Consider the following 27,777-nt stretch of genomic DNA (forward strand, 5'->3'; position numbering starts at 1 on the left):
ATAATTATTTATTCATTTTTTAATTTTTTTTTTTTTTATTATTTTAGTGTAAAAATTCGTCGGTTATGGTGTTATCTTGAAAGATTTAATTAAAATTACTTTTTTTTTTTTTTATTTTTGTTTTTTAATTTCTATTAAGTGTTATTTGTTAAGCATTAAGGGTTTTGTTTTTGCAGGTAGCCGATCATGGAAGAATGTACGGCCGAAACGGTAAATTTAGCTTTAAGCTATGCAATTTCGTGATAAGTCAGTTTTGTATTAGCATGTGGCTTAAATGTGAATGCGGCTTTACTTAGAGCTCAGTTCTTATGCTGACATTTTACCCTTATGTTAGGCTTTCATTGTTCTTCTTAGGTATTTGTCTAGAACAGCGCAATGTTATTGTTCAGAGCTATGGTAGTTTGAAATCAAAAGATACATTCATGTAGGATTGTTAATAAAGTTTGCTTTTTTATTGAATAATTTACAATAAGCGGAAGGTTACAAATCCTGTGTGATGATTAAGTTATTGCGAAGAACTTTTAAATTACGTAGTATAAAGAATTCTTGTGAGTGGGAGTTTCAGGGAACTCTCCAAAATCCTAAGCATTCTTGAAACTACTTTCTCAGCAAAGTATTAAGAAAAGAATATTTGGACTATTCATACTTCTAAAGCTACCTACTGGAAGCATTAAAGATGAAAAAAGCTCTGTTATACTTCATATTAATTTAATAAAAGATCAAGGCTTCAAGTTATTTGATAGATATGAGCCCTTTTGAGACATTGTAGGTGTAAAAGAGGCCTAGAATGGTGTTGTTTCTGCAGTGTGTACCTTTGCTTGTGATGCGATAAGAGTCAACTGTTTTCTTGCACTATGTTGGAAGATACTAGCAGTCTTTAAATTTTAGCAAACATAAAGGGAAAATAGTTGAACCAAAAAAAGAAAAAAAGAGTTTGAATTTATTTATTTTTTATTATGTTGTTCTTTATTTTACTTTTATAGGTGAGTTTATTGTATGTGAAATAAATTAATTTCAAATTTTTAATTTGTTTTCTATGATTAATTACAAATAAATTCGAAAGTTAGTAATACCTCTGTTCCCAATTTTTGACAATTGCTAATTTAGGGGTATTTAGGCAATTAGAGAGACTGAAGGAGTGTTTATGTGGTAAGTGCTAGAAAAATGTGGATAATGCAAGAGAGAGATTAAAAAATGTGTATGTGTATAAAACAAAAATGGAAAAAGTAAGTGAGAGTGAGTAGTGAGTACCAAAGTGTAAATATTGTGGGGTAAAGAAGGTAGAGTAGCGAACTGGTAAAGGGGTACAGTAGTGAACTAGTAAATGGGTGCAGTAAAGGGGGTACAGTACTGAACTAGTTTTGGCAAAAATAAAATTAAGCGAAAGTGTAAAGAAATTTAAGGAATGAACCATCGGAGAAAGTGTTAAGAAATTTAGAAATCGAGGTAGCACAAAGTATTCAATTTGAATCAGTACTTATTTCTACTGTTATGATATTTAGAGAATTGAGTTTTTGATTTGGCTCATCAAAACCAAGTTGTAAAGAACATAACTATTGTAGGGACTAAGATAACTTATTTCCGTAGCTGATTATAAAAGCTTCATAAGAGCATAAGTAGATGGCAAATTGGACATGACTTCCTGTAGCCAAGCCTATGTTAAATATTTGTTTTTTACTAAGCTCAGTGTCCTAAAACTATTGTGTAGTTAAATGCCTAAAAGACAATATGTTGGATCTTTGAGGGAAAAAGTTCTTGTTATCGTGGATTTATTTTATTTTCTTTTTATAAGGCTACTGTATGACTATAGCCAAGCAGTAAAAAAAGAAATTTGTGAACTTTTGTTTGCCAACTTTACCTTTTCTTGGTGTCTTTCTAATATAAATTTCTATTATATAATAATAAACAAGGGGAATAAGGAAAAAAGCTCTTACAAATATATCTAGAGGATGATAGATAGCAGGGTCTTTGTGGATGACTGAAGACGTCTCAAACCATTGGAGCATGATTCACAATTTCACATTATTCCCCATTTATAATTTCATTCAAAAATCAATTTCTCGAATCTGAGTTGATTAATGTCGACTTTTTCATGGTTTCACCACAATAATATTTTCGCCAATATACATTTAGATGCCAATTTCAGATGCCATTATGAATGTATGATTGTAATTTGTAAGAGTGGGGGGGGGGGAGGGAGGGTTGACGGGATGTCATACTACCAATTTCTTAACTCATGAATTTTTCGTTCTAACCAGAAGCTTGTGCAATAATGAATAACAGAAAAAATTCCTCGCCCTTAGTTGTTAAGGGAATAGATATTGATCCGTTTTGTCCTTTATATGAGAACGTCCACTAATATAGTTGCATGCCATTGTTTGGATAAAAAAGGAGGAAGGAAAAGAAGGGGAGGGAGGAGAAGAGGAGGGGAGGGAAGAATGTTGAATTTTCTTCCAAATCTCTCCATTGTTGGAGGGATCAATTTCCAACAATTTAATCCCTCCATTTCTCTCCCCTCCAATTCCCTTCCTTCTTCATTTGTTATCCAAATGAAAGATATTCCATCTCTCCATTTTCCTTTCCTTCCTTTCCTTCCATTTCCTTCAATCCAAACACACAGTAAAGATCAAACTAGCTTTTGTCTAATGAATTAGTGCTATTAAATCGGGTGTTCGTTTGAGTCAATGCACGTTAGGTCGTCTCGGGTTGTATTCATGCAGATTGGGTTGTTAGGTCATGTTCGGGTTGGGTTATGTCAACTGATCCATCTTATCGGATTTGGTCGGGTTAGGTTGGTTCAATTTGGGTTTGGGTTCACTAGGTTTGGGTTTGATACATGTTAAGTAGGTTATTTTAGTTAGGTCATCATCGGGATCAGGTTAATTTTGGGTTGGTACATTATCAGATCGAGCTAAGTTTAGATTAGGTCAAGTTTGGAATGAAGTCATTATAAGGTTCGGGTTTGTGTCATTTTGAGTCATGTACAATTTCATATTGAGTTGTTTGGAGAACGATATACTTCTCTTAGTAAAAAAAACAATTAAAAAGGAGCATGCATGTAATTATGTAAGATAAAGGATGTCTAGGTTGAACTCAAGTTGAGGTGTATACAAGTCGGGTCATATAGGGAAAAGTCAGTTGAATCTGAGTCGGTTTAGTAATAGGTTAAGCTGAATTTGAATCGGGTCGGTAAGTAGAATTTGTGTCAATAACAAGTCAAATTGAATTTGGGTTTCAACAGATTAAGTCGGGTTTGGATCGTTATAATTTGATAGTTATATTTAGGTTCAATCATCTCCATGTCCTGTCATGTTCGGGTTGAGTCTTGACTTTTCGAGTTAACTTGGGTTGGGTTGATTTTAGCTCAGGTCGGGTTTGAGTCACCATTTTCGAGTTAATAGGTTTGAGTCATCATTATAATTTGAACAGGTTGGTCATGATTGGGTTCGTGTTAATTTATTTGGTCAAGTTAGTGTTTGACAGCTCTATTTTCAAATGGTCAGCCTTTTTATCAGCTATTGGTATGCATCATATAAATGCTTCTTTTCTACAAGACCACATTTTTCACATATGTGCACCCAATTTAAATATGCTTCACAGATGCTCTTTAATACTATTTGATTATCTAGATTTGTGTTTGTATGTCTGATCTTTAATATAGTAGTCCTTTTTTGCTTTCTAATGCATGAATCCTTTTTCCTCTTGTAAATACCATGCTGGAATTTTTGGGCTTCTGGCTTCTTGAACATCTCAGTGCTTCCGCAAGAGAAGAGTAAGTTCATATCTAAATCCTCCTTATTCTTACATTAACATTAGAGAGATCCATATTGGTACTATTGTTGCTGCTGTTTCCTCTTCACTTTGTCCCTATTTACCTTTTCACTTATGAAAAGCATTGTTTATATGAAAGTTGTAAAAGATATTTAAATATCAAAGGTTGCCAACTCACTGTAAATTCTTATTGTTGTGATGCTTTTGTTTAGCAAAATAAGTGCTAGGCTGATTAGAAGAGTTACTTTACTAAAAAGAGGACTCTTAAGGGGCTTAAAGGTTGATGTTTAAGGACAGAGTATGATGATTTAGAATTTGAATTGCATGATTCTTGGATAATAATGTAGATGACAATACTTTTAAGAATTACCACAATTTCCACCTATTTCCCCCTTATAATATACATTGCAAAAAATACTTCCTCCGTTTTTATATACTTGACCTATAGCCCTTTGGCACACAACTTAAGGAAGATATTGAAGAAAATAAACATACACTAGACTAGAGTAAACTAATACCGTAAAACCCCAAATGATCCCTGTTATCGGTGGTTATATTTTTTTTTATTTAAGAAACCATTTAACTTCTCTAATTTCGTCCTTAAATTGCGTGCCATGGGACTATAGTCAATTAAAAAGAAACACACAAACACATAGAGGAAGTATAGGTCGTAAATCTAATTTCTATACTCCTTAAAATAGCTCATAGGACTTTGGTTTATATTGGATTATAAAAAAAAAAAATATTAATTAACATATATGCGTTAAAACTAATTAAGCAATGCAAATCCCTTCCCTTGAAAGTTACAAGACTTACAACACATAGCGTTTAACTAAGGCCTTGTTTGGTTCACTTTATTTTTGCTTATTTGAACTTATCTTATCTGGTCTGATTTGATTTGATTGTCTGTTTGACCAAACTTTGATCTTAAGTGTACGATAATCTATAAGGAAAAAATATATCAAGTAGGGTCTTGTTAGATTCATAATAATGCGTATTTTATTAATATGTAATTTTCATAATTTTTTCATTATGGAATTAAAGATAATTAACGATAAAAAACTGCACATAAAACGATGATCTTATCTAAACTTATTTTTTCTGATTTGATATGAACTTATTTTTTCTGAAACAAGTAAAAATAAGGTGAACTAAACAAATAGGCATAATTTAACTACTGAGAAAAAAAACTATTGTACGCCTTGTGTCCCTATTATCAAATGTAGAGTTTGTTCAATTGGCTAATATCTCACGAGTCACACTAAAGCTATATACCCTACACCTTATTTTAGTTAAAATAGCAAAGCAGGGCATGCTAGACCAAATTTTCTTTCTTTTTTGGCTTACTTATTACACCGTTCTTTTTTTGTCCAACTCACTTTCCATTTTAGTCCATTTTCTTTTGTTCTACTTTTTTATTTTGGTCTGTTCTTTTTGCTAACTCACTTTTATTCTATTTTTGGTCTACCCCTCGTTATGACCTTACCCCTTAAACCCATCTTAATTACACATTTCTGCACCCTCTTTCTTACTTTGATCACCTTTTCTTACATCCACTTACCTTTTTACTTTCTCTTTCTTACTTTATCTTACTTTTATTATATACCCATTTCCATTTTTTAATATTATTTTTAGTTGCGTCTCTATTTAATCAAGTAGAAGATAGAAGAACGGAGGGAGTATATTTAATTCCGTAGTAGTAAGTATTACAAAAAAGGAAAAATTGAAACTAATAATCCCACCTTTGTCACTTCTGCTCAAAATAATCCCACCTTTGCGTATTCTAGAAATAATCCCATCTTTTACCCTCATCTGCTTCAAACAATCCGTTAACCGGTTTGTGAAATTGGTAACCGGTTTTATAAGGTGACTTGCCATGTGTCACCTTCAGATTGGTCTTCATTTTTTTTAATTAATTATTTTACAAAAAAAACAAAAATAATACTAATTAGGAAAAAAAAAAAAAATCAACCCAGCGTCTTCATCCCTTTCCCTTTCCGGCCCCTCCTGAAATTTGCTTGCCACCTAGCCGGAGCAGCCACACTCCCCGTTCCCACAGACATGCCGCCAACCCCCTTTCCCGTCACACTTTTGATCGCCACCACGCTCCAACAACAGCCCAACTGAACACCACCATACACGCACAACAGCCCAATCAAGCACCATTACAATCACCACCTCCACCATACACGCTGCACCTCCACCTTAACACGGCCCACGAAATTGATTCCCTGCTGAACTCAACCCCAATCAACCACCAGTTTCACTCTTTCATTCCCAAAATCGCACATAGAGCAATCACTAGCTAATCCGCAATTAAATTAACGACCACAACTTCAAAGACACCACTCCTGAATACCGACAACAGTAGGCCTTAGCAACTCCAAAATATCCAATAAACAACAAACAAATTGACACCAAAACTATCAATTTTAGCAAGTCAATGCCCAATTATGAACTCCTAATTTTAGCAAGGGGATTTCGTGGTGGCTGGGATGTCAAGTTTAGGAGGTTTCCAGGGTGATTGGGTGGTCGGTGGGGGTTTCGTTCGGTGGATGGGTGGTCGGTTAAGGGGGTTAAGGGGGTTTCGTCGGTGGATGGGTGCTTGGGTTTAGGGGGTTTCGTGATTAGGTGAGAGAGGTGGTGTGGTTTGCAGTATAGTTTAGAGTAGAGGTCTGGTGGGGTGATTATGGTGGAGTTACAATTGAAGGGTTGGGAGATGGAGAGTAGGAGAGAATTAAGGCATTAAAATAAAATAGGAAAAATATTAAAACATTAACTTGTTAAACAGGTCGTAGGTAAGAAGGATCATTTTGAAAAGATGAGGGGTAAAGGTGGGATTATTTCCGGATTATTCGAAGGTGGGATTATTTTGAGCAAAAGTAACAAAGGTGGGATTATTAGTTTCAATTTTTCCTTTAAAAAATAGGTATTTGGAATATACTACAAAGATGAATCAAACAAGATCTCATATGATAAAGGTTTATCTTATATAAGTGTAAAATTACAATCAAAGCTTAGTTAGACCACACTATACTATATCTGATTGACTAACCTTAAAGTCAAACTAGAACACCTTTTTTTTGGTTGAAGTAAACAAACCGTAATGTGTAAAATAATATTGGACTACCTCTTGAATATTTGACAACAAATAATAATTGAGAGTTTTCTCTGAAATCATCTTATAATTGCAGGTTCACAAAATGTACCCCTAATTTGTTGGTACTACTAACTTTGTTGATACATGCTATCTCTTGCATCTTCGTTGGACACTTTAATTGTTAGAGGCTTAGAGCAAATGATAATTCTTATTAAATCTGTGTGTTATGTCTCATTGCAGGTACTCCTTTTTGGAAGTTGGTCATAAAGCAGTTTGATGATTTGCTTGTGAAGATATTGATCGTGGCTGCCCTTGTTTCATTTTTTTTGGCTTTAATTAACGGAGATACAGGCTTAACTGCATTTTTGGAACCTTCGGTATGAGGAAGTTGTATTTTTTTAATTCTATTTTCGAATTAAGTCAATTCCTTAATATAAAGCCATGCGACATCTACAAATGAAAATCTAATTTCAACAAATTCATATTACATTGAATCATGCAAAGGTTTCGTTAATCAAACTTAGGATTGTTCAAAGTTTGCACTATGGTACATCCCTCGCACACATTGCCGAAATATCATTTGTTTGTAGAGACAATTTTAACGATTTGCTGTAGCTGCAAGGGTGTTATTTGTTGGATTGATTTGTACGTAAATGAAAATTTGACATCCATTGTCACCTTGGACAAATCCTTTCAAAGAAACTAATTTTAGGAAAAAAATGATAAATTATTAGGTTACTCTAATACACGATAATTGCCCAATGGAAACAAACAATTTTCACCAATAATTAACAACACCACCATAGGGAGACACTGAGATGAGCAACATCCACTCTGAGTTTGTAGATTTATTGAAATTGTTAGAGAAAAAACGAAGGAATAAGGTTGGGAATAGTCTAGACCTGAACGACAAAAAAAAAAAAAAAAAGAGAGAGAGAGAGTTATATAAATTGAATGGGTAATTTAAAGAGAGAAACATACTTGTAGTTTAAATAGAGGAATCATATACATAGCATTTAATGTCGATTTTCATTGAGATGAAAATTTTTTAAACTACAATTTTTAATTCTGATTTTACTAGAGTACCATATTTGGAAACTTTATAAATGAAACAAAATACTATCAGTTAAATAGTGAATTGAAGTGCAAAAATTATAACAGCTACAATTGAAATACATTAAATAGTAGAACAGACATGCAACCCCCACCCCCCGGCGGATCATCATCAATTTTGCTATTATCATTGGAGAGCTTTGCCTCCACTAAGATGCCACCTGAAGATTCATCTCCTTATTTTTACCATTAGAGGAGGGTCGAGGGAGGAGAGAGAAACAAATTGGGTTTCTAAGGCCCCAATGACTCTATGATGGCGATGTGAAATAAAAAATTTCCTGGGGTCTAGGGAGGAGAGAAAGAGTGATGAGGAGTCATTGGAATGTTTAGTGTGAACGCCGTGAACATTTGTGGTTTTGTTCCCTTTATTTCCAGGCAACTTAAATGAATGGCTGAGATTTGATACGTGTGTATCTAATGGTTGAGATGGATTCTTTTTTGTGTTCACTACAAGGTTTATATTCAGCGGAATCTGCCCATATAAAGTGGACAAGTAGTCATTAACATTGATTAGATAATCTGGAAAATGTATTTCATGGTATCATTTTATAATAGTATTAGGACCATGTGGATTTTCTAGCTTTGTAATTAGGCAATATAATCTGTAGAATGCAATTAACATATTAAAAGTTAGGAGAGGATGACAGGATAAGTAAAATTACTCTTTGGTGACATGTGGTTTGATTATTTCCATTTTGGTTACCTCACTTTAAAATTATGTTTCAGTTTGGCGACCAACTGTACAAGTAGTTAGACGCGTTTGTGTGAATAACTCAGTAAATAAATGATGCATCTTGGGTTAAAGTCACCTACTTAAGATCCCAAAAACCTTCCCCTATTTTTACTAAAATTTTCCTGGTCCATTTGTTTCTTCTTTTTTATCATTCACATTGCTTGGGATAGTTTTTCGGGTTTTATGGCGATTTTTTGCACTTTGGTAGGTGATATTCATCTCTAGATGACATATGTCGCTTATCTACAGAGAAGCTTAAGACACGCATTTAACCACTTAAACAGAGGGGTTAACGGAGTTAATAGTGTTACCAAAGTGTACTGTAATTTTTATATTGTGTCACTGAAGTGTAAATAATGAAAATACCATCCACCAAAATTGGAGTTTTTGTAAATATTAGTGCAGTAAAGTGGAAATTTTATTGCATACATGTCGGATTGTGATATGAAGTCCAAGTGGACGGAGTTTAATTAATACATGAATACCTGGCCACCTTTACTAGATGTCATTCAGAATCATGAGGATTTTGCATACTTAGTCAATTGGAATATGTGTATTATAATATAAGAGCTTGACTCTTCTACACAAATAAGATCTTTATTTAGATAAGGAAAACAAATTGTTCTTGTAAACTGAGAGTACATCAAAGGAGAATCAGGAATCCTCGCAGAGAAAGATTGCTCGTCTTTTAGGCTGGGCATCCTAAAATAGCCCCATGGAAAATCCAGTGATGCTAGGAGAATTACCTTGAAAAGTTTGTGTTTAGAGAACTCAATTTCTAATTGTTATGTTATTTTTCTTTCCAACCACAGAATCAAGTAGTTGGTCAAACATGTGGACAGCTACTATAACTTTCTTTTCTGTTCTTCTAACAACATAAATGATTTGCTAATGCACCAAAATAGATTTGCTAATGCAACCCATCTATTAAATAAAGAAAAAAAAAAAATCTTTTGGAATGCTACTATCCTAGTATTGTGCAAGAATCAGAGACACCATGTCTTCCATTACCGTATTGTATCTCTTGTAAAATGTCTTCAGTGTCATGTCTTTCTAGATAAGATGTTCAGGTATGACTTGAACCTTAGCAGGGGGTCCTAGACCAATTAAATTGATTATGGGAAGTGTTAGGTTATGGAGTTTTCTGCAATCCAGGGTAACCATAATTAAGACCTTGACACATTATATTGTAAGAATCTATTATTGGTTGAGGAAGGCCGGAGTTCAATATGAAAACATTGATAATTATTCCTGGCAACAAGGATTGCTCTGAATGGGGAATATTTTGAACCAATTGAGTTGATTGAAAGGAGTTGATAGATATTAAATATATATATATATATATATATATATATATATATATATATATATATATATATTTCAGTTTTTAGGAAGTAGTTCATTGGATTCATATTTGGTCTTGTGAATTAGAATTCTTGTAAAATTGGTCTCCATGTTTTAATGCGATTCTTTTGGTTTTGGCTAATTCTAGTCAAGTAATTGGATACATGTCAATCTATTCAGGTTCATCACTTTGCAAGGATTTTAATTTGCAGGGGTTTTAGAAAAGAGTTAAAAAATAAAATAGTTGTATGAAATTCAAAGGGAAGAACAATTTGGGAACGGTGGGTACAAGACTGTTGTTTTAGGCTGCATCTATGGGTCTGTGATCTTTATTTCTTTCTTTCCTTCTTGCCTCTTTTTCAATGTTTATGTTAATTACCACTATTTGCAGGTTATTCTCTTGATATTGGCTGCAAATGCTGCAGTAGGTGTTATTACAGAGACAAATGCTGAAAAAGCTATTGAGGTAAAATTTTCATTCAATTTAAACTGAGTTTGCTTGCGGATGTGCACCTCTTTTTTCAGCATCTTCTTTTTCATTTGATTTATTAAGTATTGATAAATATTGATAATTTGTTTTTGAAAATGTTCATAAAGTTGTGGTCTTGTGGAAGGTAAGCTGCTCTTCATCATATGTGGAATTTGTATTGTGTAGTGTTTCTTTTACTCATTTAATATCTTCTTTTGTGGTTTAAAATATTGATTTAGCTCCTTTTTGAAGTTAAGTACCTGGTTTTGTTGTTATATTGTTAGAATTCTTCTTGCTTAAATTATAAGTGTGGCTTGCCAAGTTCCACAATTATGATTATCAACATAATATTTGTAAGGAAAAATACACTTTAATAATCCCAAATATTGGCTATTTACTTCTAATAATCCCAACTAACGTTTATTATCTAATAATCCCAACTATGCTATGAGTTTGCCTTCAATAGCCCCTACGGTCAATGATCTATTATAGCAGGTAACCATGACACATGTCGACACGTGATAACTATTGGCAATTTACTTCTAATAATCCCAACTAAGGTTTATTATCTAATAATCCCAACTATGCTATGAGTTTGCCTTCAATAGTCCCAACGGTCAATGATCTATTACTGGTAACCATGACACATGTCGACACGTGATTGGTCCAATATTTAAATTATATATATACATATATATATATATATATATATATATATATATATATATATATATATATATATATATATATATATATATATATATATATATATATAAACCAAAACACCCCAGCCACTCCCCCTTCCCCTTCTCCCACCGTATAACCCTTTGCCCAACCCCTGATCTTACTGAAACCGGTCGGCTGCCCCCTTTAATTTAACCTCATACACGGCCAGCCAACCCCTCCCAACCCCCAAAACCAACGCAGCCTACCCACTCCCAACTACACCACACAAACTCCCTAATTAAGGAGGATGCTCAAAGCTCCTCTTATGGCAGAAATATTGAGTTAGAGAGAGAAAGGGAAGAGAGATGAGTAGAAGAAATTAAGACAAAGAAGAAAGAAGTCAGAAAGAGGAAGTGTTGTATTAAATGTCTAAGTAGCTCACAATTTCCCACAATTGGGACCCCTTTTCTTCGTTTTGGCTGCTCTGATTTTTGGGATTTAATCCCCTGCTTCCCCTACTTTTCTTTCGTGCGCTACTCTTCATCACCGCCGCACACCACAACCAACATCAACAACAAGCTTCAAAGAATTTCAGGTGTTGATTGATGGTGGGTGGCGATTGTTGGTGGGCGTTTTTGGTGTGGCTGCGGCGGTGACTGTTAGTGCGGTGGTGCGGAAGGGGATTGCAGGTGGTTGATTATCGGGCTGTGATTGTTAATTGCGTTGTGAGGCAAAAGCAGGTGCGTGAGTTGTTAGAGGTTGGCAAAGGAAAGTGCAGGGCAACGAGGTTATTGGGTTGGTGGTTGAAATGGCGAGGGGCTTGGGCTGCCGCAGTAGTTGTGGAGTGTGGAAGGAAATTGCAGGTGGTTGATTGCAGTTGTGTTGGTTTTGGGGGTTGGGAGGGGTCGGCTGGCCGATTTAGGGGGTTATACTTATAGGAGGTGGCCGGCCGGTTTCTAGTGGGGTTAGGGGTTGGGCTAAAGGTTTTACGTGGGGGAAGGGGATGGGGGGGAGGGGAGTGGTTGGGGTGTTTGGGTTTTTTCTCTTTATTTTCTTTTTTTTAAAATTTTTTTTTTGGACCAATCACGTGCTAACACGTGGTTTTTAAAAACCAAAAAAAAAAACGAAATTATTTTTTTAGTAGGTGATTGGTTATTGAAACCATTGGGGGCAAACTCATATCATAGTTGGGATTATTAAACAATAAATCTTAGTTGGGATTATTAGAAGTAAATCGCTAAAAGTTGGGAATATTAAAGTGTATTTTTCCTATTTTTAATGTAAAGTGTTAATGATTGCACTGTGCTCTGAATCTGTATACAATAATTTGGGCTGTGTAGAGAGGCTAGAAAGAGATGGCATGCACAAAGCGTGAGAGTAATGGTGTACATCTTGCATATGGAAAAACCTGTTGGTTGATTGGCTGAATACTGATTTAATCATTCAACTTTGACCATTATGATGTGCTTTTATTTCTGCTATTCCTAGTTCTTGTATTCATGAATTTTGCTCATGATGTTAGTTTACTCGCCTTATGTTTGTGTTCTTGTTGTATGTGGTATCTAATAATATATTATTCTATCTCTCATTCTCTTCATTGTCATTTTTGCAGGAGCTAAGAGCTTACCAAGCAGATGTTGCAACTGTTCTCAGAAATGGTAATGTAAAGTAATAATTACAAAGTATACCAAATTGTTTCAAAAACGTAGTATAGTGAATTTTGCCATGAGTATGTCAGTACATCTCCTTATTTGTGCTGATGACTTATCCAAGCTGTTCTGTCTGTGCTTGTGTTTAGTCTGCAACACTAACTCATTTAGTATCTTGTTGGCTGCTCAACAGGTTGTTTCTCAATAGTACCTGCAACAGAGCTTGTTCTTGGAGATATTGTGGAGGTCAGTGGTAAGTTGGTGCTTTCTGTTCCAAATGAAATCCCATATTACTGGGTTCTCTATGGTTTTTTTTATTTATTTATTTTTTTAAAAAATTTAAATTTAAATTTTTTGCTGTTAAACTAACTCCATTTTTAAAATTAAAATATAGTGGGTTGTAAAGTTCCAGCAGATATGCGGATGATTGAATTGTTAAGTGATCAATTGCGAGTCGATCAAGCAATTCTTACCGGTACGTTTGGATTTTATATATCTAGATTTTGTCGTTCCTGTGTGTTGGTCAAATTTCTTTGAATAATTAGTATTGGGTGAGGCAGATGTGAGATGTGTAATTTGGTTGATTCTGCTCATTCCACTGGTTGGCACTTCGATACTGTATGTTACCATCCCTAGTTAGTGGTTACTGACCATTCTCCTTGTGTGTGTGTGTGTGTGTGTGTGTGTGTGTTTTATTTTTTTTATTTTTTATTTATTTATATTTATTTATATAATTATTTATTTTTATACTATCAAAATCTGTGATGTGCTAATGGCGAGGATCTACAGCTTTATGTGTCATATCTTTATACTCCGTAACTTGTACTTGTTAACTAAAGACTGAAATGAAATAGAAATGTTTTTATATTAGTTAAAGGATTGCGGAGCTCAACTATCTGACTAGTGTGTGCTCAATAAGACCTACCTGGCCAAGGAACAAAAATGATCCAATATAAACCCAAATAAAATCATGGTATAGTGCTTTGAACTGTATTCCAAGCATCCTAGCCTACAAACCCCATTTGACCCATCTTGGGAACAGTTCAATTTAGGCTATGATTCCCAATGATGTTCCACAGATGGCCTGGTGGCATGTGATCTAGCTTGCTGATAATGTATCGACTGACCAGATTATGACATTGAATGGCTGGTAGAATTCATAAGGCCTACAAAGTTTTTAATAATTTTTTTTCTACCCCTTATTCTTTTTCACCCAAGACCATGATCCTGTTATATGATAATATGAGGTAAAAAACTGCTGCATTTACTTTTGCTAAGTTCACTGATTTACAAATTACAATTACTCAAAGTTCTAAGGAAAACAGGAAGCTAAGTTCCAATGAAAACAGGAAGCTAAGTCAACTTTTTGTCCTCTAGCTAAAAGTAAAGATTAGTAACCAGTATAATTTTAATTATAAAGCTGTGAGTATGTATATGTGAATTTTAATGGTGATAGGTGCTGTTACATTCTGCCTCTGTTTATTTTTTCTCAGGAAGGCATTTTCTATGGTATCGTGTCTTTATATCTTGTAGCCTCCTTTTCTCTTTTCACTGTAAATTGATTTAGAAATCTCTCCTCATACTTTCAGTCAAATTTTGTTGGCAGGTGAGAGTTGCTCAGTAGAAAAGGAAGTTGATGCTACTTCGGCTGCGAATGCTGTGTATCAAGACAAAACAAATATTCTTTTTTCGGTAATGACATATTCATAATTTGGCACTTAATGAGTTCCTTACGTGCATTCAATATGTTATATTGAATTAATTTTATCTATTTAAAGTTGTAAACCAATGCTAGTTTATGTAATCAATCAATCAATAACTATATACTAAAAGACATACCAGCAATGACACATGTAAATATCTGGTATGTCGTTGGTTTTTTGTTTTTTTGTTTTTTTTGTTTTTTTTTTGTATATATATATATATATAAAACTTTTATATTTTAGGAAATTATATTATGTACAATAATAATTGTCATAGATAACTATAAAAAATAAGTATAAAGATCTTTTACATTCTATAAATGGACGTATATGCAACTACTATAAGTGTATAAGTATGTGTTTTGGCAACATATAATTACTTTAAATATGCAAACTTTGAGAATCTTTTTTAAGAATATATAATCTTCATGTACTTGACAATATTAATTACTGAATTAGGAAAAAAATATATTCTATATATGAATATAAATACTTCTTTGCTTAATAGTAAGAAATAAAAAGAATACATCGATTTTGTCTTTGAAAAATTAAAATTACCCATACGATCAAAGATCACTACAAGAAAACGTGTTTTTAGTGATCAATATTAACGACGGGCGTCAAATCAGTTGGTAAAATGAAATATTAGCAAATAATTTTGAAAAACATTTTCCAATTACCGACCGTTAAGATGATAATCAATCGCTAATAATCGATTGTTTTAAAAAGCAGTCATTCGACATAATTTTAAAATACTCATTTGACTAAAGTTCTAAACAACTCTTTCACGTGATATTCAATATTTAATTTTTTGTAAAGACATGAAATAATAAGAAAATAACTATATTTTGGTAAAAATTTGTTCACAATAATTTTAGAATTTTTTTTTATTAAATATAATGCTAATTTAATAATGAAAATTAAAATATTCCGTGCATGGCACGGGACCTAACCTAGTTAATGTACTAGTTATAATATTCTAGTAATGGAAGAAGAATTTCAATAAAAGGTCATATATAACGTAGAGGTATAGAGGGGATTATGTACTCTCTAAATAATTTAAACTACACTTTTACAGGTTTGGAGGAGGTTGTTCATTGTGAGCTTTAGGTCTTAGGGAACTAAGCTTTTCTTGGGGAGTACACAAGAAGGATGTGGTGTAGGGTTCATTACCCTATTTTTTGGTTATGCTAGTTAGAGTCTTGTGGGTTGTGTGAGGGTTTGGGCCTACTATTGATGTGCAGTATGCACACATGAATTTAATTGGCATAGGATTTACTTTTGTATCAATTAGGGACAAGTAGGGAGTCGCTACCAAGTATTTTAGAGAAATATGGAAACCTATTGCAAGGATTTAATGATTAGACAACCAAGATGGACAATTTGAATGAATATGGTTTATGCATAGGTTCTTGTCATTTATACATGAGAATATGATTCCATGATGATCGAATAAACCAAATTTGACTTAGGAATGAAAAATATAAGGGCTTAAGAAAAGTGTAATACACCCATTAAGTGTTCTATTTTGATAAATGTGACACAACATCACAACTCAATAACAACCATTTACCTTAATCCTATAAATTACCTGACAATATAAATCTAGTTTTGTTTAAATATTAAAGATATATAAATCTGGCGACCAATTTTATTACTTCCTTCGTTTCGTAATAATATCAAAACTAGGCATTGCACAAAATTTTAGGAAAATTATATGGTGGGGACCAAAGGGGGAATATTGTAGTATAAAGAGTATAGTTGGTGGGGATATTTACTTGTTAGTAGTCGAGAGAAATAATAAAAAAAAGTAGTGTAAATGGGGTTAGTAGGAGAGAAATAATAAAGTACTTGTGCAAGTGGGGTTAGTGGGAGAGAGAAATAATAGAATAATAGTGGATCCTTAACAAAGAAGTGTTGCAATTATTATGAGACCAATGTAAAAGGAAATTGTTGCAATTCCTACCAAATGCATATGAGTAATGTTTGAGTCAAATATGGACTTGGTCCTCTAATGTTGTCAAATGCACTTCATGATTTTATTTAACATATGAAACAAGTATGTATTGCTTTGAATGACACTTCTAGTCACTTATTAGGTTATTGCATGATCGTATCCCAATAAAATTTTCACATTTTCTTTAGGCACTAATATTATCGATACTCCCTTTGCCTTGCTTTGTTTGCCCTTCTTTCCTTTTGGTTTGTCCCCTTGAGTTCGTAACATACTGTTGATAACAAAAAATCTAAAAAGTTACAAAACCTCAATGATGCAAACAAAAAGGGACAACTAAAATAGTTGTTAAAGTGAATAGAATAAACTTCTTTTTTGTTAAACAGATAATTTGTGAAAGCTTAAGAGAAAATGCTATTATAGAGAAAGTGAAGTGGGTAATTATTAATTGTGACGAAGAGAGTAAAATTTACTTGAAATGGAGATGTGTAATTGGGAAAACACGAAGAAAGTTGTAAAACATATGTAATTTTTTCCACTTTTTCCCCAAAAGGGAGAATGAAAAAGCATTAGAATTGTGTATTTTTGTTACTATAGATTATAGATTGCCATTTTGAGGTAAACCATACTCTTTGTTATTCTTATCTCTATACATAAATTGTTAGGGTACAGTTGTAGTTGCTGGTCGTGGAAGAGCTATTGTGACTGGTGTTGGCTCTAATACTGCTATGGGCAGCATACGTGATTCAATGTTGAGAACAGATGATGTGAGTTTCTTTGATGGAAGACAACATGCCTTAAAGCATCTTTTATGGAGAATTATCTTCTTCTTTGTGTGGAAAAGTCTGATGCATTATTTTCTAAGGGAGTTGATGCACAAATGCACACCATTTATTGCAGGAAGTGACACCGTTGAAAAAGAAACTGGATGAGTTTGGTTCATTCTTGGCCAAGGTACATGCTTCAAGTTTCTAACTATCAAAAAATTTATACTACAGAAGAATAACAACAAAGCTACTTTGTGCTTCCTTTAGAAAATGAATATTCCGCCCTTTATTAATCACATAATGTGAATCTTGTCTATCTGTGTCCCTTGTTTTTTTTTTTTTTTAAATTTTTTTAAATTTTTATTTTATTTATTTATTTTTATATTTTTGTCAGATTCCTAAGGTAGGAGACTGAGGGATGCTAAATTCTTTGTGTGCTCCTTTTCTCTCCTTTTTATAACCACTTATAAATAAATCTAAATTCATTTTCTCTTAGTCGTTCCATTAAATGGAAAGTTAAGGTTCTTTAGTGGCTGGAAGCTTGTGTGGGCTGTACCTTAGAGAACTGGAAAACAAGAAATTGCAGTTGGTAGACTGAGCTAGGCATTATCTCTGTGTGCATTTTATATCATGCTAGTGAGGAAACAGGGAATAATTTGTTTTTCCATGTTAGGCATTGTCTATTTTGTAGCAGAGTCTTTACAGTTTTTTAGGAACTCATTTGTTTTCTCCTTTACTTTTTATTGGGCTTTACTGATACCATAAAGTTTGGGAGGCTGAAAGCCAGTGAGAGGCTGTTTTTTTTGTTTATGCGGATGTTGGAAAGGCATAATAGGATTTTTTGTGATAAAGTGTCTTCTTTTTTTTGGTTAGTTTATGGAAAGAGTGGTGTATCTAGCATTATTTTCTCCCATATACATGGTGTGTTCCTTGGGTTGATATGATAATGAAACATGTTTCTTTATTCCCCTAATATTGCAAAATGTTGAGTTTTTACGCTTCCCAATACACAACTTTAACTCTTAATATTGTTAAACTTCAGTAAGTAAAAAATTATATTACAAACATAAATAGAGATGAATTTAACAATATCCCACAAGACAATTGTTCCTTATTTATGAATCACCATCGATGGTCAAAAGAGATTGGATGAATTGTGTGAATGTCCAACTGTTGCAATATTAGGGGAACGGAGGAAGTATATTTTTTCCTTTATTTTTGGTGGACTTCTTGTCCCACCTTTGTAATTCTGCATTTCCTTCTAGATAAGTTATCTTTTCTTATCTAAACAAATGTGTTTTCTACACTTTTAGGTTATAGCAGGTATCTGTGTACTAGTGTGGGTTGTTAATATTGGTCATTTCCGTGATCCTTCTCATGGCGGCTTTCTACGAGGAGCTATCCATTATTTTAAGGTAATCATTTATGGTTGAGCTTATACCATTCCAGGCTATAAATTCATACATGCTCAAATAATGTCTATGAATTGTTGATTTGATGTAGTTGAGCATCAACTGATCCTTGTATTTTGAGTTGTTATCAAGTTATTGAAGAATTTGTTTGATGTATGTTGGAGACTTTTGATTGTTTTCATTGATAGTATCTCTGGGTTTGATGTGAACTAATAGTTTCTCACCAATTTAAGACTAAACCGGAAATTTAAAATTTAAGGACCTGGAGATAGGACCAGTTTTGCATTAACTGGACCCGGACCTGACTGATCAAATAGGTCCAGAACAGATTATTGATTGTGGAGATATCTTCCATTGTGTCATTTTTGGCATGATGTTTTCTGTGTTAAGGGCTCTTTAGGGCTCTTTTGATTTACGTTAACTTGAGGAAGCCGTTTGTATGGATGCTGTGTTTCAAATTGGAGTGACCAGACATATAGGAATGTTTCTTTTTATTGAATTATTTAAGGAAAATTTGTCTAATAACACCTTTTATAACCCTTTTGTTATGAAAAAACAACTTATAATTTTTTTTTTGTTAAAACACACCTAAAATCAGATTTTTTTTTTGCGAGAACACACCTTAGGGCAGTTTTAGGGAGATTGACTCGGGCGTTAACCAACACGTGATGGTCCCGTGCCGACACCCTTCCTTTCTTTTTCCCCCTTTTTTCTCCAATTACTTTCTCTCTCCTCAAAACCACCAAACCACACCGACACCACCGCCTAGCCAACCCAATTACCTACACCACCACCCACCAACCTATCCGATCACCAACCTAGTGTGTGAAGGTTTCAAATGAGTAAATGGTGCAATATTAAGGGAACAGAGGAGATATAAACAAAAGAAAAAAAAAATGTTATCTCGTGTTCCAAATTTTTATATTAACCTCTAAGTAACCAAAATTTATAAGTGGACTGGGCCTCATAACTGATAGTTTCGTTACTTTGTATCAAGTTACCACATTTTATATTTGGATTGTACTTGATGACACCAATTATCTCTGATTTTCCTTAGAACATCATAAAGATTAGAAGGGACATGTTTGTAATTTTGATGATGTGTAAAGATTTTTGCAAAAGGAATCATAATTTCTATTCCTGCTGATGTTTCAGGGTTTGAAAGTAGCATTTTAGTTTTATTTTATTAAAAAAAAAAATTCCTTTTTTTTTTTTGAGTGACCTTCTTTGTTATTTGCTAGATTGCAGTGGCATTGGCAGTTGCGGCTATTCCGGAAGGGCTTCCAGCTGTTGTTACAACGTGTGTATAGAGCTTTTATCATGTTTGCCTCACTGATTAATCTTTAATGTATGGATTGGCTTCAGAATGTTGTTTACAAGTCCACTTTCATTTTGAAGGTGTCTGGCTCTTGGCACGAAAAGAATGGCCAGGTTGAATGCGATTGTAAGGTCTTTGCCATCAGTAGAGACCCTTGGCTGTACTACTGTGATTTGTAGTGACAAAACTGGTACTCTGACAACGAATATGATGTCTGTCTCTAAGGTACGTTTGAATTTAATTCATATGATAAATTAACCTCTTTAATCAACATATCTCAAGAATCTGAATCATAAGAGATACCGGAGCATTCCATTGTTAATTGATTCAATCTTATTGCAGCAGGTTGATTATACTAAACAAATAATATAAGAACCATTGTTTTTTGTTGGATCCAAAGAACTGTGTATATTATCATGTTACGAACATTCGTGACAGATAAGTTCTTAGATACTTGCTAATAGTCAAGGGTGTCTCGCATAATCTCTCTTTCTGCTGATAAGAAAATTGAGTCTTGTATGTCTATATCAAGTGATCATTGAATTCCAACTATCATATAAAACTATAAAAGTGTTGGATGTGGGTACACTTCCAGGTGTGTGACATCAACATTGTCCTAAAATTGGACTGGGCGTGGTCATGTTATAATGGAATATATTTTGTTATAAGAAGATTGTTTCAAATGAACTCTGATTCTTAAATACATTTTGGGGGTGTTTGGCTTAACAAAGGGAAAGGGAATGAGCATAAGAAAGAGAAACAAGCAAAATGTTCACCAAAACCTTTAGATTTAGGTAGTTGTTTGTTTTAAACAACCATTTCCTTTCCTTTCAACTACTACCATCACCCTAAATCGGAAACCACAGTACAACCACCACTGTCCCATTAATTCTTCCACTGCCGCTGGTGCCCCTTACTCCCAAAGTCACTGCCTCTACCACCACTCCTCCCCTTGCTGCCGCCGCCACCCCTGCTTACTCTCTCTTTCTCTCTCTTTTCTTATCATGAATAATCTTCTAGACCTAAGCTAGTTTTGGGTTTGGGTGTTGTGGATTTTAGGTGTTCGGGTGGGTGAGGTAGTGTTTATGGGGAGTGGGGGTGGGTTTTTAAATGGGCGGGGTTGTTTTTTTGAATGTGGGTTGGGTTTCAGGTGGTGGGGTTGTGTTTCACAAGGTGGAGGTTAGTAATTGGTGGTTTCGGTGGGTGGAGTGGATATTCTAGGGTGGTTATGGTGGAAGTCAGGGCGCTGACGCCTGGCAGTGAGGTGGCGGCAGTAGGGTGATGGCAGTAAGATGCTGGCGGTGGTGAGGGTGGCTGTGGTTGATGTAATGTGGTGGTGGCTAAAGAAAGGGAATCCAAATACCTTGGGGGGGGGATCAACTTTGACTTTTGGGGAATTGAGAGGGGAAAGGGAATGACCTACATGTCAATACAAACATCAATATAGGGAATCAGCTGTTTTGATTCCCTTGTCCTTTCCTAAATACCCCAACCAAAAGTCACCTACACATTTTACGTTGATTTGATTATTAATTCTTATTGATGTGCTTATCCGAAGCCCATTGGGAACACGTATTTTACATATTTTCTTTAGCTTCCTTTTATTTGAACATTTCTTCTTCAATGACTATGTGGTTTTAGATGACTATGTGGTTTTAGATAGTTAAAGTTCCTGGCAAGCATAGAAGTGTTGAGTAAGAATTTCATACTCTTGTTGGACTGTCGAGTTTCCGACATAGGTGTGTAAGACAAAATGAAGAATCAAAATAACTTAGCTGTATAGAGCCAATGCAATTTTCTGAAAAACTTATGCTGGGTAATTGTAAGCTAATCGCCCATGGGACACCTGTAACACCCCAATAATTCTCCCTTTTCCAAACCACTTACTTTAACTAAAAATAGAGGAGAACCATTGGCATGTTACCGCCACGTGTTAAAACGTTAAGGCTTTATCAAAGTATTGCAGCGGAAATCCAACTTAAATATTAAAATAATATAATTTAGAAAACCAATAAGTCAAAGCTTACAAATTGGAACCATAAAGACCCTTATTTAAAACCAAACCAATAATCAAAGTCCTAAAACATAATTAAAGTAGTAAAATATAAACAAGTTCAACACAAAGAACGAATACTCTCAATCACACCAATCCCTTGACAATGCGTATGTCAAATCACCGAACTTCACATCATCAAGCTAACCTGTGCAATACTGCTTCCCAATAATACAAGTGTAATAATTGGATCATCACATGAAAGGCAAAGATCATGACCAAAAGAAAACACACAAAAGCACGCAATCAGCAAAGCTGAATACATAGAAGCTACAACGCACAAAATCTGACATGCTCAACTAATTAAAGTAAATAAACATACAACTTGAATTCATTAATCAAGACTCCACACTTAAACAATTCAATTGACTCAACATACTTTCTAACCAATTCTAAACACTTGACTCTTTATATTTAATTTAATTAATTTAGTTTAATTAATTTAATTTGGAGTAAGCAATAGACGAGGTTGTCCAATCCACCAAATCATTTTGGTCCCAAATGACCATTTAAAATAAAAGTTTAGCGCGATGCAAGAATGGGCACGACTCCATTCTCACAAAGTTAGTCTAGGATCCCATCTAACTTTCATTATAAAATAAAATGTAAATACCAAAAGAAAAGAGGACATGTTGATCAAACAAGCCTTGGAAAGCCACGAGCTACCACCGTGTACCCCAACCCATAATTGTCAATACTCTAGAAGTGCACGCTTTCTAGAGTTTTATTGCTCATCCATGTTTCACTTTATGTGATTACAATTTTAATTAATAGCCGACTCAATCCAATAAACCATACATAAAAATCATACATCAATTTACTTTTAATCTTATTTAGGACAATGGTGATCACATCACAAATTGACCTTTAATTTCATTAAACTTCCAAATTATCCAAATTGTTGAACATAGTCAACTCACCTAGCCATTTCGGCTTAATCTACCTGTACTAAACATACTAACAATTCATGATTGAGTAATAAAATAAATAACAACCTCGTGGAATAATTAATAAATTCATTCCACTTAAATCATTCAATTTCAATCCTTTAATAATCCAAATGTGGTTAACAAACCGATCCAATAAAAATATGCTTGTATCAACATTCCATACAAACAATTAATCCAATATAATTCAACATGTTTGCATCCATAATTCCACACAAACATAATCAATTCACCAAAACATGTCTCATAAACATAAGCACATGAATTAATTAAATGTAAAACCAAACAATTTTCATCCAAGTGTTCTCTAATCATGAAACTAAGTTCTTTTCTTTGGTACCTAAACATGATACTACTTACAACGAAGTAGACATGTACGTACCTCGTATAAACAATCCTTTGTGCCACTTTTAATCACTTAGAAGTCTCCTAAGGAATAATAATCACTTCCTAGAAACAACCAACAACAATAAATTAATACTTAACCAAATTTCCAGCATTATAATTTAGATTAAAACTCCTTAAACTTCATTAAAAACATGTTTTTATGCTTAATTAATCAATAGAAATACAATAGGAATAAAAGCCCAACTTAATTGCTCATTAGAACCCTAAAATCCCAATTTGAATAAATTGAAACCCTAGGTTTATAATTCATAAAATCTGAAAATTATAATAACAATTATAATCTGAAATTATAACTTTAAACTATCAAAAACATGATTTTGATACTAAAAATATAATCTTTATACTATAAGATCAAAACCCAAAATAATTAAATAAACATTAAGCAAAAATAATGAAACAAAGGAGGAAAGAGGAAAGGAAGGCCACGGTGGTGGCTGGATGGTGGGCCGCCGGCGGCGGCGGCAGGGGGGTGCGCCGGAGGTGGCTGGGCGGCAGGTGGTGTGAGTGAGGATTTCCTCACGTGAAGGAGGAGGAAAGGGAAAGAAGAAAAAAAAAAAAAGAAAAGAAAAGAAAAAGGAAAAAGAAGGGAAAAAAAATAAAAGAAAAGAAAAATAAAGGGAAAATAAGAGAAATAAAATAAAGAGAAGAGAGTTTACTAACCTTTTTGTGTGGGGAAAAATTTGGGGATGTATGGGGTATTTATAGGAGAGAGAGTGGTGTAGCGTAAGTAGTAAAATTGGGCCTCAAAATTAATGGGCCAATTAAGTAAGTAAAGTGGGTTAGGTTTGTTTGTTGGACATAAATTATAGAATGAAGGTATGTATAAAAATTTGTACCAAAATAATTTTCGACCCAAAATTATAAATTGAAACTTTTGAAATTAAATTCCAGAAAAATACAAATAAATATTATAAATAATATATAATTTCATTTATAATATATTTTAAAAAATATGGGGGATTACAACACCTAAGTTTGATGGTTTGCTTCTTTAAATTGTTTCTTGCAGATCTGTGTTCTTCATTCTGCACATCATAGTTCTGTTACATCAGAATATGCGGTTGATGGGACAACATATGCCCCTGAAGGGGCAATTTTTAACGATGATGGTGTCCGGGTAAACTCTTTCTTCACATCTTTGTTTACAGGGTGGAATCTTTACTATGTTTTTATTTTTTTATTTATATTTATATTTTTTGGTATTATAGCTTTCATTTCATTAATGTCATAGTGAATGAATTTTATGTTACAAAAAGGTCAATTGAAGAACCTTAGTCCTTGAGTAAACCACTTATATTTCTGACTTCTGGATGGGAGAAAATTTTGTAGTCAGTCTGCTGGTTCATTGTTGATAAAGGAATGCTTAAATTATTTCAAATTGCTTTTTGCTAGGCCTGTGCATGATGGTACAGAATCCACTACTTTCACTATTTGATTGTTTTTGTTGGGGGGTGGGGGGACGTGTTTAAGAAATCTGATAAATTTGTCGGTTTTCTTCTATGTTATGGGAATTCATGTATGTCTCGCTCTTGTGGTAACATTCTTGTATTTCTAAGTGGAAACACAGTATGTTATTAAGAAATAAAAATTAAAAACAGAATTCTTCAACGAGTGACATTCCATTTATGATGATACGTGGTAATGATTTACAGTTTACCTCAGCGGTATGCTTAAGGCTCATGCAGTAGAACATTCAGAATTTCAGAGCATAGATTTACAATTTCAGTGAGGTTTACATTTGGAATTGATATGAATGTTTTTATAAATGTAGGTTGTTTTTCATATTATAATTCTGACATGGATTTCCTTATTCATCTAGGGTGTCAAGGAAAGCAAATAATTTGATACTCTATGAGTCCATGACTCAATTACATAAGTACAAAGTAATTAACTCAATGTTGGATGAAGAGCATGCTTTCTGTACTTTGGCTAATATATCACTCCTTTGTTACTTGGATGCTTTTAAAGATAAGATCTTAGTGGTAGCTTATTATTTATTCTACATTTACTGTTCAGTGTGGTGGTTTTTTTTTATTTTATTTTTCCTCCCCTTAAAATAGTTGTATTGAAAATTACTACAGTTTATTGGATGAATGACAAGTAGCTTTAATTGATTTATGACTGATGGATCTGCTGCAGATTGACTTGCCTTCACAGCAGCCTTGCCTTCTTCACATAGCCATGTGTTCAGCCATGTGCAATGAGTCTTCACTGCAGTATAACCCAGACAAAGGAGCCTATGAAAAGATAGGAGAGTCTACAGAAGTGGCACTTCGTGTATTGGCTGAAAAGGTGGTTGTCGTGTACATTATATGAATATTGCAAATATTTACTGTTGCACTTGTGCTCGTTTTGCATGTATCTTTACGTTTTGTTCATAGCATATGATGAAAAATTATTATTATTTTTTTTTTAATTTTTTTTTTAATGAATCATTATTCAGATTGGAATTCCAGGCTTCGATTCTATGCCATCTGCCTTGAATATGTTAAGCAAGCATGAACGAGCGTCTTATTGTAATCGATATTGGGAGAATCTATTCAAGAAGGTATGCTTATGTACCTATATCGTTTCTCCAGTGCTTCTCTTTCTCTTTTTATGCCGAATTCATTAACTTTATTTTTTATTACATGTTTTCGGGGTTTATAGTTTCCTTTCCAAAGTTTAAAAGAGAAATCATCCCACCATCAAAAACTAATGAAAACCTTATTCCATATTGTTGTTTTTACAATAAAACCATCTTAGGAACCAAGTAGTACTTGGTTTGATAAGGATTGTATCTTACAACTATGAGATTGTGGGAAACCCACAACTAGCAATTTGGTTGTGGGGATTCCCTTACCTTCCCCTCCAATCCCAAGGACCCTAGTTTAAATTTGAAAGTAACCTAAGCCAATGCGGAGTAAAATACAAATAAAAAGATAAATAAAAATATACTTATTGTTACATCAAAACAAGATCCACGATCTTGAGCAGTAGATCTGCAGAAGTAGATTGTTTTGACATTCTACTTCTTGGAGGACCCCCTAGAGCGGATGTACACTGATTGCATACCAGTCTGTGAAACTTGCACGTCTGAACGACTGTGACTGAATCTTCTTCCCTTTGGTTCTAAACTTTCTACATGTAATCTAAAGCTCTGTTATATGTATCTTTTTAGAGTTTTTTTTTCCAAAGAATTAAGGATACTACTTGACTGTTGACACTAATATAAATGCCTTTCAGATCTCTGCACTAGAATTTTCTCGTGATCGCAAAATGATGAGTGTGCTTTGCAGTCATAAACAATCTACAACAATGTTTTCTAAAGGTGCTCCAGAGAGCATAATTTCAAGATGCACGAGTATTCTCTGCAATGACAATGGTTCAATTATACCATTGACGGCTGAGATTCGAGCTGAGTTAGAGGCAAAATTTAACAGGTTTACTCATTATGTCATAAACTGACAAACTTGCATAAATTTATGTATGTATGTATGTATGAATATATATCCCATCATGGCTTACCAATGCAACATATATACCGAAACCATCTTGTATACCTTCATCACAATAAATTTTTTGACTGTGTCTTCATCAGTTCTCCAGTTTAATTTTGCTTGACTTTCCTCCTTTCTTCTTTTTCTCTATGACTGATCTTTAAGCTGTAACCTGAGTGTTTGAAATTCCTTTGTTATGTTCCTTCCGTACAATAAAAAGTATTTTTGTTCCTTCCCATATCTTTAATCCTGCGCCTAATCTGATATATCTTTTCATGAATTTGTCGTCTTCTATTGCTCAAAATGCAGCCTAACTTCCTTCACCTAAACACTATCATCAAGAGGGGTACTGTAGGATTATATACTTCAGTAAGCCCAGCTTCGTTTGCACTTTATTTGCACAGACGCCATTGAAAATCCTACATTTCTATCTGTTTTCTTTGTTCCATGTAAAATGTTATTTAGTCTTACTTCGCAGTATTCAGTTTAAAATGTTCCTGAAGTTTTATGTTTCTACCAGTTCACTTATATAGTTTTAGGGATTTGTTTTAAAAATGACCTATACCTTTATAATAGTTTTGCAGGAAAAGAAACTTTGAGATGCCTTGCTTTGGCTGTCAAACGTTTGCCCATGGATCAACATGTTCTCTCTTATGATGACGAGAAAGACCTAACATTTATTGGGATGGTATGCTTTCGTTGTAATTTTCCACATTTTTTCACTATGCTTATCTGCTGATGTTTACTAGTTTGCTCATTGTGGTGTGGCTTTGATGATTATGATGTCCTATGTTAATTTGTTAGACCCAATTCTTATTGACTTCTTCCCCTTGGTAAATTTTGAATGGATTTTGATTTTGATCATGCTATTTGTTTGTTGGCTGACATTTC

At 33.8% G+C, this 27,777-nt stretch overlaps 1 protein-coding gene across 2 annotated transcripts in view; it reads left to right on the forward strand.

The window, feature by feature from the left end:
* LOC110729234 (calcium-transporting ATPase 3, endoplasmic reticulum-type-like) overlaps window positions 1-27,777 on the forward strand; it is a 43,411-nt gene that overhangs the window by 642 nt on the left and 14,992 nt on the right. For both annotated transcript variants that reach the window (XM_021908949.1, XM_021908948.1), the window contains 18 exons: window positions 177-210; window positions 3,755-3,772; window positions 7,112-7,248; window positions 10,453-10,527; window positions 12,809-12,854; window positions 13,039-13,098; window positions 13,240-13,320; window positions 14,452-14,537; window positions 17,168-17,269; window positions 17,403-17,456; window positions 18,583-18,684; window positions 19,923-19,981; window positions 20,080-20,224; window positions 24,417-24,524; window positions 25,547-25,699; window positions 25,851-25,955; window positions 26,633-26,829; window positions 27,463-27,574. In XM_021908949.1, coding sequence (XP_021764641.1) covers window positions 177-210; window positions 3,755-3,772; window positions 7,112-7,248; window positions 10,453-10,527; window positions 12,809-12,854; window positions 13,039-13,098; window positions 13,240-13,320; window positions 14,452-14,537; window positions 17,168-17,269; window positions 17,403-17,456; window positions 18,583-18,684; window positions 19,923-19,981; window positions 20,080-20,224; window positions 24,417-24,524; window positions 25,547-25,699; window positions 25,851-25,955; window positions 26,633-26,829; window positions 27,463-27,574 — 1,674 coding nt within the window. The remainder of the gene's footprint in view (window positions 1-176; window positions 211-3,754; window positions 3,773-7,111; window positions 7,249-10,452; window positions 10,528-12,808; window positions 12,855-13,038; window positions 13,099-13,239; window positions 13,321-14,451; window positions 14,538-17,167; window positions 17,270-17,402; window positions 17,457-18,582; window positions 18,685-19,922; window positions 19,982-20,079; window positions 20,225-24,416; window positions 24,525-25,546; window positions 25,700-25,850; window positions 25,956-26,632; window positions 26,830-27,462; window positions 27,575-27,777) is intronic.

Source organism: Chenopodium quinoa, unplaced genomic scaffold, assembly GCF_001683475.1.
Source record: "Chenopodium quinoa cultivar QQ74 unplaced genomic scaffold, ASM168347v1, whole genome shotgun sequence".
Lineage (NCBI taxonomy): Eukaryota > Viridiplantae > Streptophyta > Magnoliopsida > Caryophyllales > Amaranthaceae > Chenopodium > Chenopodium quinoa.